Genomic DNA, 13095 nt, shown 5'->3' on the forward strand with positions numbered 1-13095 from the left:
GGGAACGAGCTGGCGACTTATTCTTCTAACTGAAATACATGAAACAAACCAGCCGCGGACAGTAAGATATATACACTGTAACTTAGCAATAATTATCAATATAAATACGCGAATGCTGGCAGTAGAAATTAATTACACTTTTTTTGTCCTACTAGACGTATGCTCCTCACATCATGAATATTATACAGTTCTCAAGAAACTGGAGTAAATTGTAAAGATAATTATTTACAATAAGCTTTATCAAAACAACGTCTATAACTGTTGTAAATAACTGTTGTTAATAATAATAAAGTGTAATTACGTCTTGACAAGTAATGAAACTACCTTAAAAATATCACAAGTACCGAAAACGTTCACTGAATGATCATCAAAACGAAAAAAGAAGACTGCTATCGTGAGTCCGCCAACCTCGCACAGAAACTCATGTCACTTGAGAAACAAATTCTACCTCAAAACATTCGACCTCGTCCATTAAACATTTAAGAAGTAAAACCTACATGTACGTCGTTGTGTTTTTATAATAGTGAGCTTACGCAACAGGACGGCTGAGGGAATGGGACGGTGAAATATCGTTGTGTGACCAACGTGACATCTTATTACCTTCACATTTTTGGGCGATTTTCAACTAAAACTGGTGTTCTCTTTTCTGTGACAACCTGAAAACCACGAGGGGTATGAATGTTGCAATCTAGAGTCATGAATACTTGGCCGTCACGTGGTCACACAAGTACAATTTGCCGTCCCACTACGGCAGCCGTCCTGTTGCGTAAACTCGCTATGCCCGGCTGGACGCCTGATACAGACAAGGGAGCAAGTTTTGGTGAAAATAGAAAAACTCAAAAGATTAAAAGAGTAATAACAGGTAGAAGGCCCGTTATTTAGACAAGAAATGAGCTAGCTATCACGGTGTTTCATGTTCTGGTAGTACCAGAAGTTATATCGGCTGTCCCTCAGATAGTGAAAGCACAGTAAAAACCCGCGAGTAAAAACCTGAATTTTAAGAACCTGTTCGGCTAAAATTTCTAATTTTGACACCCTTTAAATAAGAACCTGTTAAGCCTTAAATCTAAATCAGGTTTTTATTCTATAAAATTCATTTTTTTCCTCCAACTACTACACTATTTTGTTATTAAGAAAACAAGAACCTGATAAAGAACTTATAGAGCCTACATTTCTGTTAAGCATCATTTATGTTAAGAACTTGTTGAAGCTAACTTGGAAAAACACAGGTTCTTACTCGCGCGTTTTTACTTCATTGATAGTCTAAGTCTCCCAGACTCGTATGGTGCATCCGATTAAGAAAAGCTCTTTTTTCCTTGGATATATCAATCGGCTCTCGTTCTATCGTCGACCCAACTTGTTCAGCGAGTTTTTGAAGCGTTGCCCACGTTGGACTGAGTGACGACTGCGAATCAGCACTTTCTTGGCCAGCGGCGTTGAGCCCCAGCTCCTTCTCTTCAGTTGAATCACGTGATACTTTTGTGACTAACGGTTTTGTAGCGAGCCTTTCATCCTCAATGCGCTCTTCAGTAACCGGACCGATTTCTTCAATAAGAGGCTTGCCAGGTTTCTCACTAGGTGGATGATTGAGCTGAGAAAACTGTTCAGTTATTTCTTCAATTACAGGAATCCTTGCATTCGAGTCAGAGGGATTTTTATTTGCTGGGGTGTCACGCTCTTCATATCCTTGTGCAACAAGTGGTTTTGGCTCCAGCTTATCATCTAACTCTTCAATGAGAGGGTTTCTCTGAAACATTTACAGTAAAGGGAAAACAAACACGTGAAAAAAAAAAAAGGATAATCAAGGTTTGTTACACAACAACTTATCTTGAAGAAACGCGATGCAAAAGAATGGGACAAAATTCATAAAACGCATTGCACGCTTAAATAATAATTTGTTTATATTGTTAAAATGCTGCTTATCATTGCGTGTCAATACCTGCCAATATAGCAGCATGCTTCAGTTTGCTTTGGCCGATGGGAAACAAGTAGAAAACAAAATATCAAACCAAAGAAAAACAAAAACTACGTGAATAGAGTCATTAATCACTCCTTCGGTATATCCTTAAACTGGTTATCTTGAACTCAGAAACACTTTCCTGAAAACTGTTGCTGTTTCACTTAGGTGGTAAAAGAGTTACAGTTAGTTTTCATATACAATGTCAGGAGTTTCATTAAGGGCCGCGTAACGGTCAAATTAGGGAGCTTAAGCAACGACGACAACGACAACGCCACAAAACAATAGGTTTAATGAGCAAAAACAATCGCTCTACACGTGCGTTTTACATTTTTGTACATTTCTTCGCTGTCCTCTGCAAAACACACGACGGTGAATTTGTCATTTTCTTTGAATTCTTAACTTGAACGCCACTCCTACCAATTTGATTCCTGGATAGTTCGCCATTTTTGTAAAAGTTGGGCGAGTTGAAATAATCGCGAAGTAGCACAAATGAAATAAAGATATATTTTCATGTGACGTTTACGTTGCCGTTGCTGTCGTGGTTGCTTAAGCTCGCTACTGACCGTCTGTAAACACAACTGTGCCTGTAACATCTCAACCAAAATAACATACCCAAGTCAACTCTCTTGCCTAGGTACACAAATCTCTTTCCTGTCTGTTCAAAATCTTAATCAAACCCGTGCAACGCATTTAATCTTACTTTGGCATGGGAGGAGTTCAAACTGCGAATAAACAGAGGATCTTCCACATCTACTTCCTCTAGCTCTGGTAAATCCTGCAAAAGAAATTCACCCACAATTAATCAACGAATTCCCAATTTCGGAAAGACCTATTTTTAAGCAACAAATGTCGCATTTTCTGCTCGTCATTTTAAGGTGGCTCACAGCGGTTTGCAGCACTTCCCTTCAGTTATAGTTTGATCGATAATTGCTAGCACTGTATCTCAGTGGATACTGCAATGATGGATTGAAACGAATACCTTAACATTGGTAAATAATAACTCTACTTAATAGGTCACCATAGCAACAATGTAACCTGTTAAAAACAGCCCTAGTTTTACAAGAGTTCCACCTTAACTGTTCCAATTTTTATCCAGAATTGGATTTCGGGCATCCCCTGAATTCAAAATCCTGATTTTGACAGTTTTCGTGGTCAATCCCGTTGCTGTTTTTCATCTTTTTGCTGGCGTTTCAGTCATTGGCCTTAACAAAAAATGAGGAAACTTTTAACAAGTAGCTCACATTCTTTTTTCATTTTTCCAGGGATAATTCCTTGGTTTTTTGTGTTACTCTGGCCTGACTAATCCAACTGTTGCTAATCCGGCATGATTTGCAAGATGCCACCGCACTTCATTGGCTGGTAATCAAAAGCGCGTGATGGCATCACGACTGATCTTCTTTCAGAGGTGGTATTCGGACAGTATAGAAGTGAATGGATCAAATACTTTAAGCATACAGTCCACCTGGTTTAGAAGCAGTTGGGTTCAACTACCAGGAAAGTGCTCTGTGGTTTATTACCAGAAAAACAAAAAAACAAAAAACAAAACAAACAAAAACAAAAACAAAACAACAAAAAAAGAGGTTTTATGGTGCATGTCTACATTTCTTACAATAGGGAACTTAAGCACAGACGTTTTTGAGCCACGGACGGCAACCGGGAATTTAATTTTTTCCTTTTTGGAGCGTTCTCACGCGATCGCGTTTGTAACGTCAAGCCACAGTCAACGACAAGATCTTTCCTGTCCGTGGTAAGGAACAAAACCACGCCAAAAAAGGAAACTATCATCTTCCGGTGGCCGTCCGTGGCTCACGAACTTCTGTGCTTAAACCAAACCAAACCAGACCGCACCACTACGCGACTACAACTACACGTCGCTCGAAAAAAACTGAAAAGAATTTTATACCGGAAATATCAACCTTGTGCCGACTAAATTGCCGCCAGTATGGAGAATTTACAACTAGAGTTTTGTTATTAAGTAACCAACTTTTCCCCGGCATCAAATGCCACATGAAAAATGAAATTTTGAGAACCAAAGCGAGAAATGCTGATGCTTGATAACTTACCTCTCGGGGATCTGGAAAATGGTGTGATGAGAGCCTTGATTCCTCCCTCAGAGATATCGTTTCAATGTCGTCTTCTAAAAAGGAAGAAAATGTTCCCTTTATTTTCTGCTGGCATTATGTGACATTAGGAACTCGCCTCCTTCCTCAATCATGGAAGATCTCTCTCTCGTTATCACTCACTGAGATGCAGAATAACAAACAGCTGCCATAATATGCAACAACAGAACACTGCTAGTACAAAAAATCACACGTAACTTTTTTAATAGATCTGGTTTACACTCTGGTTTACACGATACGCCTTATCGGTCCAACACTATCGGAGCACAAATCGCACGGCTCTTTAAACTTGTAGTTAGTATTTTGGTCTTGTACTGTATTGGGGCAGAATAGAAAGCGCCCAATATGTTTTTTGGCTATCCAAAGTCACACTTCAGATAGGTGACATCCTTTATGCAACTCTGTGTGAACACTTTTGCCCATTTCAGTTCTAGGTGCTCAAAATAAATAAATAAATTTTTAAAAGAAAGCAAAAAAAAAAAAAAGACGGAAAAACACTTTGTCCCTAATTCAGGCCAGGGTGCAAAATATTTTCCCTTTTGAGACCAACAGCAACAAAACAATTTCTAATAAGGTAATCTATTTCAGACCAAAAGGAATATCTACATACCATCTAATTCAGTGATCAGCACACCTTCTCCTTTACGCTTCTCTGCTTTATCTGAGGAAACAGATGTTCGGTGTAAATTAGATTATTCAGCACATAGTTACTTGAGGGACTGGTTATGAAACCTTGCCATGAAAACAACGGTGCTGCAGTTTATGTTGGAAGGGCCGCGACCCTGCACAATCCTTTGTTTTAACGTTCACACCATAGTGGAATATCTTAACAAAAACATTTCTTTTGGTCAGTTTCTCCGATACATTCCAAATTCTATTTTTGTTTGTGCAGGGTCAAAGCCAAAAAGGCAAACGAAAACATATAACAAAGAAGTTTGTCAGGTTTCATAACCATTGCCTTCAATTAACTATGTTCAGCAGTACAACAAAAGGTTAAGTAAAAAGGTAGATGCAATTATGGTAATGTAAACACTACAGGGTCTTAAATTAAACAACATGGCCAGTGGGATTAACATTAGGCTTTGCGCACATGCGTTCTCTTCGCTGTTCTCTGTCTATTTTTTTTTTAATAATTTGCAGAACTGAGTTGGGCACAGAAGCCAAGGAAGGATTTCCGAATTCCGACTTCGGACTTGCTTGTTCGGATAATTAGTACGTCATTTTATCTACCTTTGGTGACTATGTCCTTTTTATCTATCTAATGACCTGTAATTTTGATCAGAGAAATTGAAAGCCGATCAAACCATCGCTTGGGCAAACTTTAAGCACCTGTGCGATCAAGTGGTTGTATTATCTGAGGAGCTAAGGTGCAGGGCAAGATTCTCTGTGCTAAAATAAGCATCTAGATTAAAAAGGTTTCTGTTGTTGGGTACTTCTGAAACATCTTTCAAAGGATGAAGTTTTAAATCTAACGCTTGAATTTTTGTAATATTGCAGATCTGTAAATCACCTTCGTTCAAAACTATTTCTGTTATCATGGGGCCAGCTCTCTTTCCGCCACGTTTTTGAGTTCCACTGAAGATGCCTTGATCGACAATCAACTGGTTGGGAGTTAATGACCCTCCAACACTTATAGTCTCCATTTCATCAACATACAGCTGGGAGGCCAAAGAAGCTGAATTCTCCGACTTCATTTCACTGTGGCCTCCCTCACTGCTGAGGACATCACATGACTTGGCACCAGTTTGCTGCGTCTCTTCAGCTCCGTCTTCCATTTTCTCAGTGTCATCAATGTCTTCTCTGTCGCTTTCGTCACTCAGATCTTCACTGATTTCCGGCGATTCCTCTTCTTTATCGCTTGAGACATTCTCCTGCATAAATTTGATCAAAATGCACCATTTTTAGCTATCGTTTCACCCTTTGGAAAAGACATTTTTAAAGCCTACATGTTATAATCCAAGCAAAATGCACGTACTGACATTGTACAGCGTCTTTCGTGGTTCAACACTGTAAGAACGCTTAGCTCTCGATGTTAAAAGATGTTAGATCAACTTCTTTTTGAATTGTGCAGTTCCAGAAAATATCCATACTCCCCCTATGGAAGGTTTTTTGTTTAGCATGTCCCTTTCTCCCAGAGAATTCCAGTTTAGCTTCATACTTTGCTTCTAAAATTTTGGCTTTAAAGACCTCCTCCTCCCGGGAATTTCTGCTGGCCTTCCATGGGGTGGGTGTGGATTTTTTCTGAAACTGCACATTAAATGTTTAGATAAATGACTTTCAGCTGTGCATGATTCTAACATTTTAACTGCACAACAATGTCAGACATTTAATTGCGACTTTTGCCTTGGAAGACCAACCAACTTCTGCCGGGGGCCTCAATACCTCTGCATAATCATAGCGAAGGTTCAATTTATTAACCTAAAATTCCTACAGCAGACAATCAAATTCATAAATCAAGGGAAAGCACTTACATTATCTTCTTCGGCGCTTCTGTCTCTCATTTTCGACAAAGCTGTAAAGAAGGGTAAATAAAAAACCTGTTACAGTTACTGTAATACATTGAGAATTATTCAATAATTTCAAAGATATCTAGTTTGGCAATTCAATCAGTAAAGAAGTTTTTGAGGTCTTTTAGTTTTAGTTTATTTTTTTCCAATGGGCAGTGTTCTTTGTGTCCTCAGGCTAAAATTGTTACAGTCATTGAGAAAATATGTCCGTTACATTGGTACATTGCAAATAATAAAAAGCTGTGGTGCTGCGTTGGAGGGGGGGGGGGGGGGGTGAAACGAATACTTGGTTCTATCAACTGGGTTCATTGATAACAACGGTTTATTTATTTTAATATAACAGTGTTTATACAGGATGCTCCCTCACAACATGGTAGTTATTTGGCCACCATAATTTGTAATATTCGGTCTGGATAAAAGCAGTGATGAAATTAATTTTAAGAAAAACACAGCACTCAGTTGATAACCAAAATGTTTCCATTTCTAGGTACAGCTGTAGCCTTACCATTAACACTTTCCATGATTTTCTGCTGTTCCCTTGTAATCCAGCGTTCTCTCTCAGCTCGTTCAGCCTCCATTCCTCCCTTCTCCCTAAAAATGTACGAGGGTATGTAAAAACCAATTAACCACATAATTTATGGTGTTAACATTTGGCATCCTCAATAATGTTTGCTAAAAATTATAGTTGAGTCTGTTGAAAAATGCCAGAATTGGAAAGACTGACATATGAGTCAATGATTTACAGGGCTTGAATACTCTTTTTTGGACTAAGACTTCAAGGACTTTTCATGGACACAATTCCAATTTTTTAAGGACTCAAATAAATATAAAAACCACAAGAATTAAAGGCTTATGTAGGCTGATGCTTGCAGGATCGGTGAAAGTCTTTTTTAGCTCTAGCTTCTGTGGCATGGACAATTTCTAACTGTTCAGAGTCTCAGTTGCAGCTTGTGAATGCCAATTTGCTTCCCTCTCTTAAAAAATCACATGGTTTTTCATGCCACGAATAACGTAATGGTACAAAAATTTCTACTGGCTCTTAGCAGTCTCCCAGGTGAGTTGCATACAGATTGAACTAATCAAAGCAGAGCTGATAGACTTCACTTACAAAAAGCTATAAGATTTCTGAAATTAATGGGCTAAAATCGTTTCTTTCATGAAACTGCATTATACAGTCTCGCTTATTAACTCTTCAGTATAGCCATTTGAGATATCTGGAAAGGTTAGACAATGAATTCCTTAAAGGCCTTGAATTTTGATTTTTAAATTCCAGGACTCTGAACAAACTTTCAAGGTGTGTCTGAACCCTGGAGTCTTTCCTTTATGCTCACGACTACACACTCTCACACTTTTTGGAATAAATTTAAACCACTCAAAATGGAAGGAGTCAGAACATTGTCAAAAAATGTCAAAAAAGTGAACAAGGTAACTACTAAAAGATATACCACCATGTGCAATTAATGCTACAGCATGCTTCACAGTAATATTTTATTATTTTATCAGATTTTTATGTAAAAATACAATGTGCAGCTCCAGAAAATATCCATACTCTCCCTACAGAAGGTTTATTAGTTTTGCACCCCACCACCCCCCCCCCCCCCCCCAGGAAATTCCAGTCTAGCTTCATACTTTACTTCTAAAATTTTGGCAAATAAGACCCCCCCACCCCCTAGGAATTTCTGATAACCTTCCATGAGGTGGGTACGGAATTATAGGGCGACCAGATTTTGCTTGCCTCTTACCATGCTTCTGCACAAGCTCTTTCCCTTGGAAACACTGGCCGGTCATCAAGATAACGAAGGCCTTTCTAGATGGAACAGAAAGATTACCACTCTTTAGATTAAGTAAACTGATTAAATATTCAATTTGGCATAATGCAACACTACAGGGAGTTCTGATCATTGGCATTTTTGGAGTTCAAACATAACCTTATCACTTCAGCATTTCTTTGTGCTCTGATCTTCTATTCATATATGCAAATGCTAGTAAATACACACACAAAGTGACTGTGACTGACACCTTTATTACAGTCACTTGTGAAAAATTATGTCTTCTCAAACTCATGATTGATATTTCATGAAGAGAAAACAAACAAAATCACTACTGTTAAAAGGTGTTGTGAGAAATATGTGATCTTAATCATAAAATTTGGTGAACTTTTGTGTTAAATTTCCCCTAAAATCATGTATGGTTTGAGAGGCTTAATAATATTACCAAACACTCAAATTAGGGTGTTTCATCCGATTTCCAAACACCTCACAAGTCTGACCTCACCCAGCTTGATGTTTGGAAATCAGATGAAATTCAAAATTATAGTAAATTAATCCTCCTTGTGTTTGACATGCATGCAGTACTGATAACATTAATATTACACCTGCACTAAATCCCTAAATTCCACATTAAACAAGGGACAAATGGCAGTTATCATAAACAACATATTAAATAAATATCAGTTCAAATCTAACTCACTATTTTTATGATGAATGTTTTCCTGTAATTCTTGATTTTCTTGATAACAGGGTTACCCATCATGTTGAGAACATGCTGATTCAAGAACACACACAACATAAAATTAATATATGTAGTTTTCACTGGAATTGAAGGGTAAATGCTGGATGAAGAGCATAAGTAGCTTTTTAAATGGCCAAAAAGTCAGCAATATGCTCCCAAAAACTTCATTTTAGTCTTACTGATCTACATACATGGATATTGACAGTGAATTTTGTACACTACACCCCAGTAGCTAGGCTTTAATAATGTTTTCCAATGTTAATTTAATAAGAATTTTGCCTTGTCTGCTTTTAATTAATATTTAATTGCCAATTTTGAAAAATTATAGACAGACTTTGGGGAAAAAAGCCAAATATGGATCTTCCACATTTAATGCACAAAATCTTCAGCGCATGGCAAACAAGGGCAAATTTGGTAAGTTTTTTTTTCTTTTGGGCCAATAAAGCAACTTACATGCTTTTTGCAGCGAACCTTACAATATTGTTCTGACATCATTTCATGCATTATTTTACATTGGCTATTGGATGTTGAGTTCATAATTCTGAAAATAGATTATCAAAATAGAGAAAAAGTAACCATTACAATGTGCAGTTCAAGAAAAATATCCATACTTCCCCAGAGCTAAAACATGTCTATCAAATCCAAAAAGCATTGTTTTTCTTCAAAAATAAAATTTCATCCATGTGCATGTATAGCACAGATTCAAAATAGATTGTAAAATCAAATACTGTAGCTCAATCACTTCTGGTATAGTTACAGTAGAAAAAAAATTCCTAACCATCAAGGTTGAGGGGGGAAGGGGTTGACTAAGTTATTGATAATAACATTTGTTGATATCCATTTTTTACCTAACCTTAAGTTAACATCAATTTTTGAGCCAAAAGCGCTAAACCGCTGGGTAACCTATTATTATACCTTTATAGTTAATTTATAGGGGATCCGATTCAAACTAGTGATCACTTAAACAGATATGAAAAATGTCTTACAAGATTTTCCATAGATGCAAAGACTTCTACAACTTCAGGATCTTCTATTCTGTTATGTGAGACATCTAAAACACTGTATGGAAATCAAACTTAAGTTATTATTATATATTTTAAAATATCATAAAGTTAGGTTATTATTAATAAATCAAAGATTAATTTTCTGTTCAAATTCTAGTACTGGTACGCAAAGTTGGCAGGGATAAATGAATGTTGATAATACTTCCGTTTTGTCTTTATTCAGTTCAACAACAACAACAATAAACAGAAAAAAGTCAACACACAGTCTCCAATGACTGAAATAATAATTATTACTCCTGACTATACCTGAGATTGTGGCATTCTGCTAAGTGTCTAATATCATCTGCAGTTGATAAACGGTTGTGTGATATCTGTAGTGTACTCAGTTTGGGAATTGCACCTGTTTGATTTAACAAAGACGAAACAAGACACAGTTTCCTTTTATAACCTTACTACATGTAGGCCCATCTCTAATTATTGATCCATGTTGGCAACTCAAAAATGAGCAAGAACAACAACAAGAATCAAAGCAAATACACTGCTTGAGCCTTTGAGTTGTTTTTTAGCTTTATAATTTTTCTTAAAAGAAAAATGATATTTTGTACCCGTAATTGCCACATTGAATTTCTCATCACTACAACTAACCGGTTTGTTTGCACACACTTTTAAGGACTTTTAGCCTGAACAGGTGTATTTTTCCTTATATTTCCAAATTGATAGCAACATTGCTTAGCAGAAATAATGACTGTCAAGGGGTACAAAGATGGATGAGAATTGGAACATTTGTGGATTACACACAATTGTTTATTGTAATTGCGGTCACAATTTATGATATTACTTACTGATGTTTTCAATTTTGTAAATGGTGTTATTGCTGACATTGAGTGTATCCAGATGTTCCAAATGTTCCACATTTTCCAGCTTTGTTAGTAAGTTCTGTTGTAGATATCTGAATTGGTAAAATCAAAATAAAAGACATTTTTTAACAATAACAACAACAACAACAATAACAAAACCAAAAAAAAAAAAAACCCAAACACAAACACAAACAAAAAAACTTGATCCCCAAATGTCCTTGGTGGAATGTCATTAAACATTAGGGGTCCTGAGATCACTGTGGACATACACCATATACTCATCTTTTTCCAGTTGGAAAATAATTGTTTAGAAATAGTCTGCAGAATAATTCTGTAACTATTTTAGATGATTAGTGCAAATTATACAATTGTTATAACTATATGAAATGCATTGTCTTGGTTAAGGAATTCATCAAGATTCTTGGGAAATTGAATGCTTCCTTAGTTTCCTGAGAAACCAGTTGTTAATTTAGTGTAATAACAAAGCTTCCTGAATTTTCATAAGCAATAAAAAAAGAAAAAAACTGTAAAGGTAACAGAACTACATTGTACATTTTGCTACTTTAAGTTGTTATGGGAAACTCCAACTATATCATTAACAATAATTATTACTACAGTATACAAAAATATATAAATGACTTTTTGCTTCAGCACTAGTACTGACAAATTTAATTTATTTCAGACCTGTCATGTAAAGCTGTTTTCATTTAGCAAATAATATACTCACAAGCACCGCAAGTCTTTCTGGTTTTCCAAATTTTCAATTTTATGAATTCCATTGCACTCCAACCAGAGGCACTTTAATCCGGTGTATTCTTCAAGGTTTTCTATTTTGGCAAAACCTGTGCCAAAAAGGACAGGTCAGCAACTATTTTTAGGAGATTTATTATGTTGCACTAAGCAGGGGATGAGTTAATGTTAGAGTTATGATCAGGGAACTCCAAAAGATTTCTAAGAGTAGAATTTCCATTCCAAGATACTTCTAAGGGGGGGTACACCTAGACTTTTTGATGGAGATACAGTGTACTATGTTTTTCAGACCCTGTCCTTATTTGGTTCTTTTTCAGAAGAAAATATATCATTTTCTTCTGATCACCATTCCCAGAGCTGGTTAGCGTATGTGAAGCTATATCCACCCCCGAAGACAAACAGGAGTGGGTAAGGCTAAATGTAGACTAAGAGCTGGGGTGCTTACCATTTACACAAACCACCTGGATGAAAATTTTCGGCATAAATACGAAATTATTTAGCTTGTCTTAACAGAAGATAGAGAGCATGCAAAATGTATGAGCATCAGCTGTAAATCCCAAAAGGAGAAATAAAGATGCATCACTTTGAACAGAAGCCCATAATTTCAGAAGTGCTCCAAATGGAATGATGTGAACCATTTGATTTTCCAACTGAAATTTCCGGGTTTTCCTATAAATGGTAAGCACCCCTGGTCTCTAAAAACCACATGTGCGGCACTTCCTCACCACATATTCTGAGAAAGCAGAAATCAGTTCAGGTCAATCTGCTATTGTAGCATATCACTTTTTTTGTGTGGAGACAAGCTTTGGCGACAACTTTTGACAATTTTTGAGGACCTCGTTGCAACTTAAGCTAATGTTACTTAAATACCTACCCTTATAATGGAGGTAAAGTACATCATTTAGATACGGTGTCCTGTACAATTTATGCTCTTTGCACAGTTGAAACAGAAGCTTCTTTGTAATCCTGTAATGTAATAAGAGAAAAACATGAAGCAGATCAAATATCGACTATTCGACGTACTGAATCTAAAAAAAACGCTTCATTTTTCATAAGCTCTACCTTGGGTAGTTATCTTCTTCTTTTTTCCCCTGCTCTTCACTTAAAACGGCCGTTGGCATGGTTTAAAGGTGAATAAAGCGATTCTCGCTCGCGGAAAATTATTTTCAATATGGCGCCCTGTAAAAACAGCAGTAGTTTCTTGGCAACGAAGAACTCATCCCAGTCTCTCGCCTCACCTGGCCGGCGCGGCTACATAGCATCTCACAGCGAACCACAGTATCCCCAGCGGACCAAAAATACAAGTAGACGTGAAAACTGCAAAGGACCGCGAACGATAATGCTGCCAGTTGACGTAGGATCGTCTACATTCAGTTGACTTTGCGA

At 37.0% G+C, this 13095-nt stretch overlaps 1 protein-coding gene across 2 annotated transcripts; it reads right to left on the bottom strand.

Annotated features, from left to right (window-relative positions):
• Positions 1 to 57: 57 nt before the first annotated feature.
• Positions 58 to 12929, bottom strand: LOC146456802 (uncharacterized). Of its 2 annotated transcripts, none has more exons than XM_085092777.1 (15): positions 12772 to 12929; positions 12584 to 12675; positions 11687 to 11801; positions 10945 to 11051; positions 10409 to 10502; positions 10085 to 10157; positions 9057 to 9131; positions 8330 to 8394; positions 7093 to 7178; positions 6552 to 6592; positions 5591 to 5951; positions 4691 to 4741; positions 4024 to 4097; positions 2661 to 2735; positions 58 to 1591 (listed from the first exon to the last, which is right to left on the bottom strand). In XM_085092777.1, exons 1-15 carry the CDS (start codon positions 12828 to 12830, stop codon positions 1253 to 1255), a joined length of 1707 nt encoding a protein of 568 aa, XP_084948903.1. In that variant the 5' UTR covers positions 12831 to 12929; the 3' UTR covers positions 58 to 1252. The 2 variants fall into 2 exon arrangements, with proteins under 2 accessions (XP_084948903.1, XP_084948902.1); XM_085092776.1 differs by having other exon boundaries at positions 58 to 1747.
• Between the last annotated feature and the right edge of the window lie 166 nt (positions 12930 to 13095).

The sequence above is a fragment of the Pavona decussata genome, unplaced genomic scaffold (genome assembly GCF_977016875.1).
Source record: "Pavona decussata unplaced genomic scaffold, jaPavDecu1.1 SCAFFOLD_254, whole genome shotgun sequence".
Classification (NCBI taxonomy): domain Eukaryota; kingdom Metazoa; phylum Cnidaria; class Anthozoa; order Scleractinia; family Agariciidae; genus Pavona; species Pavona decussata.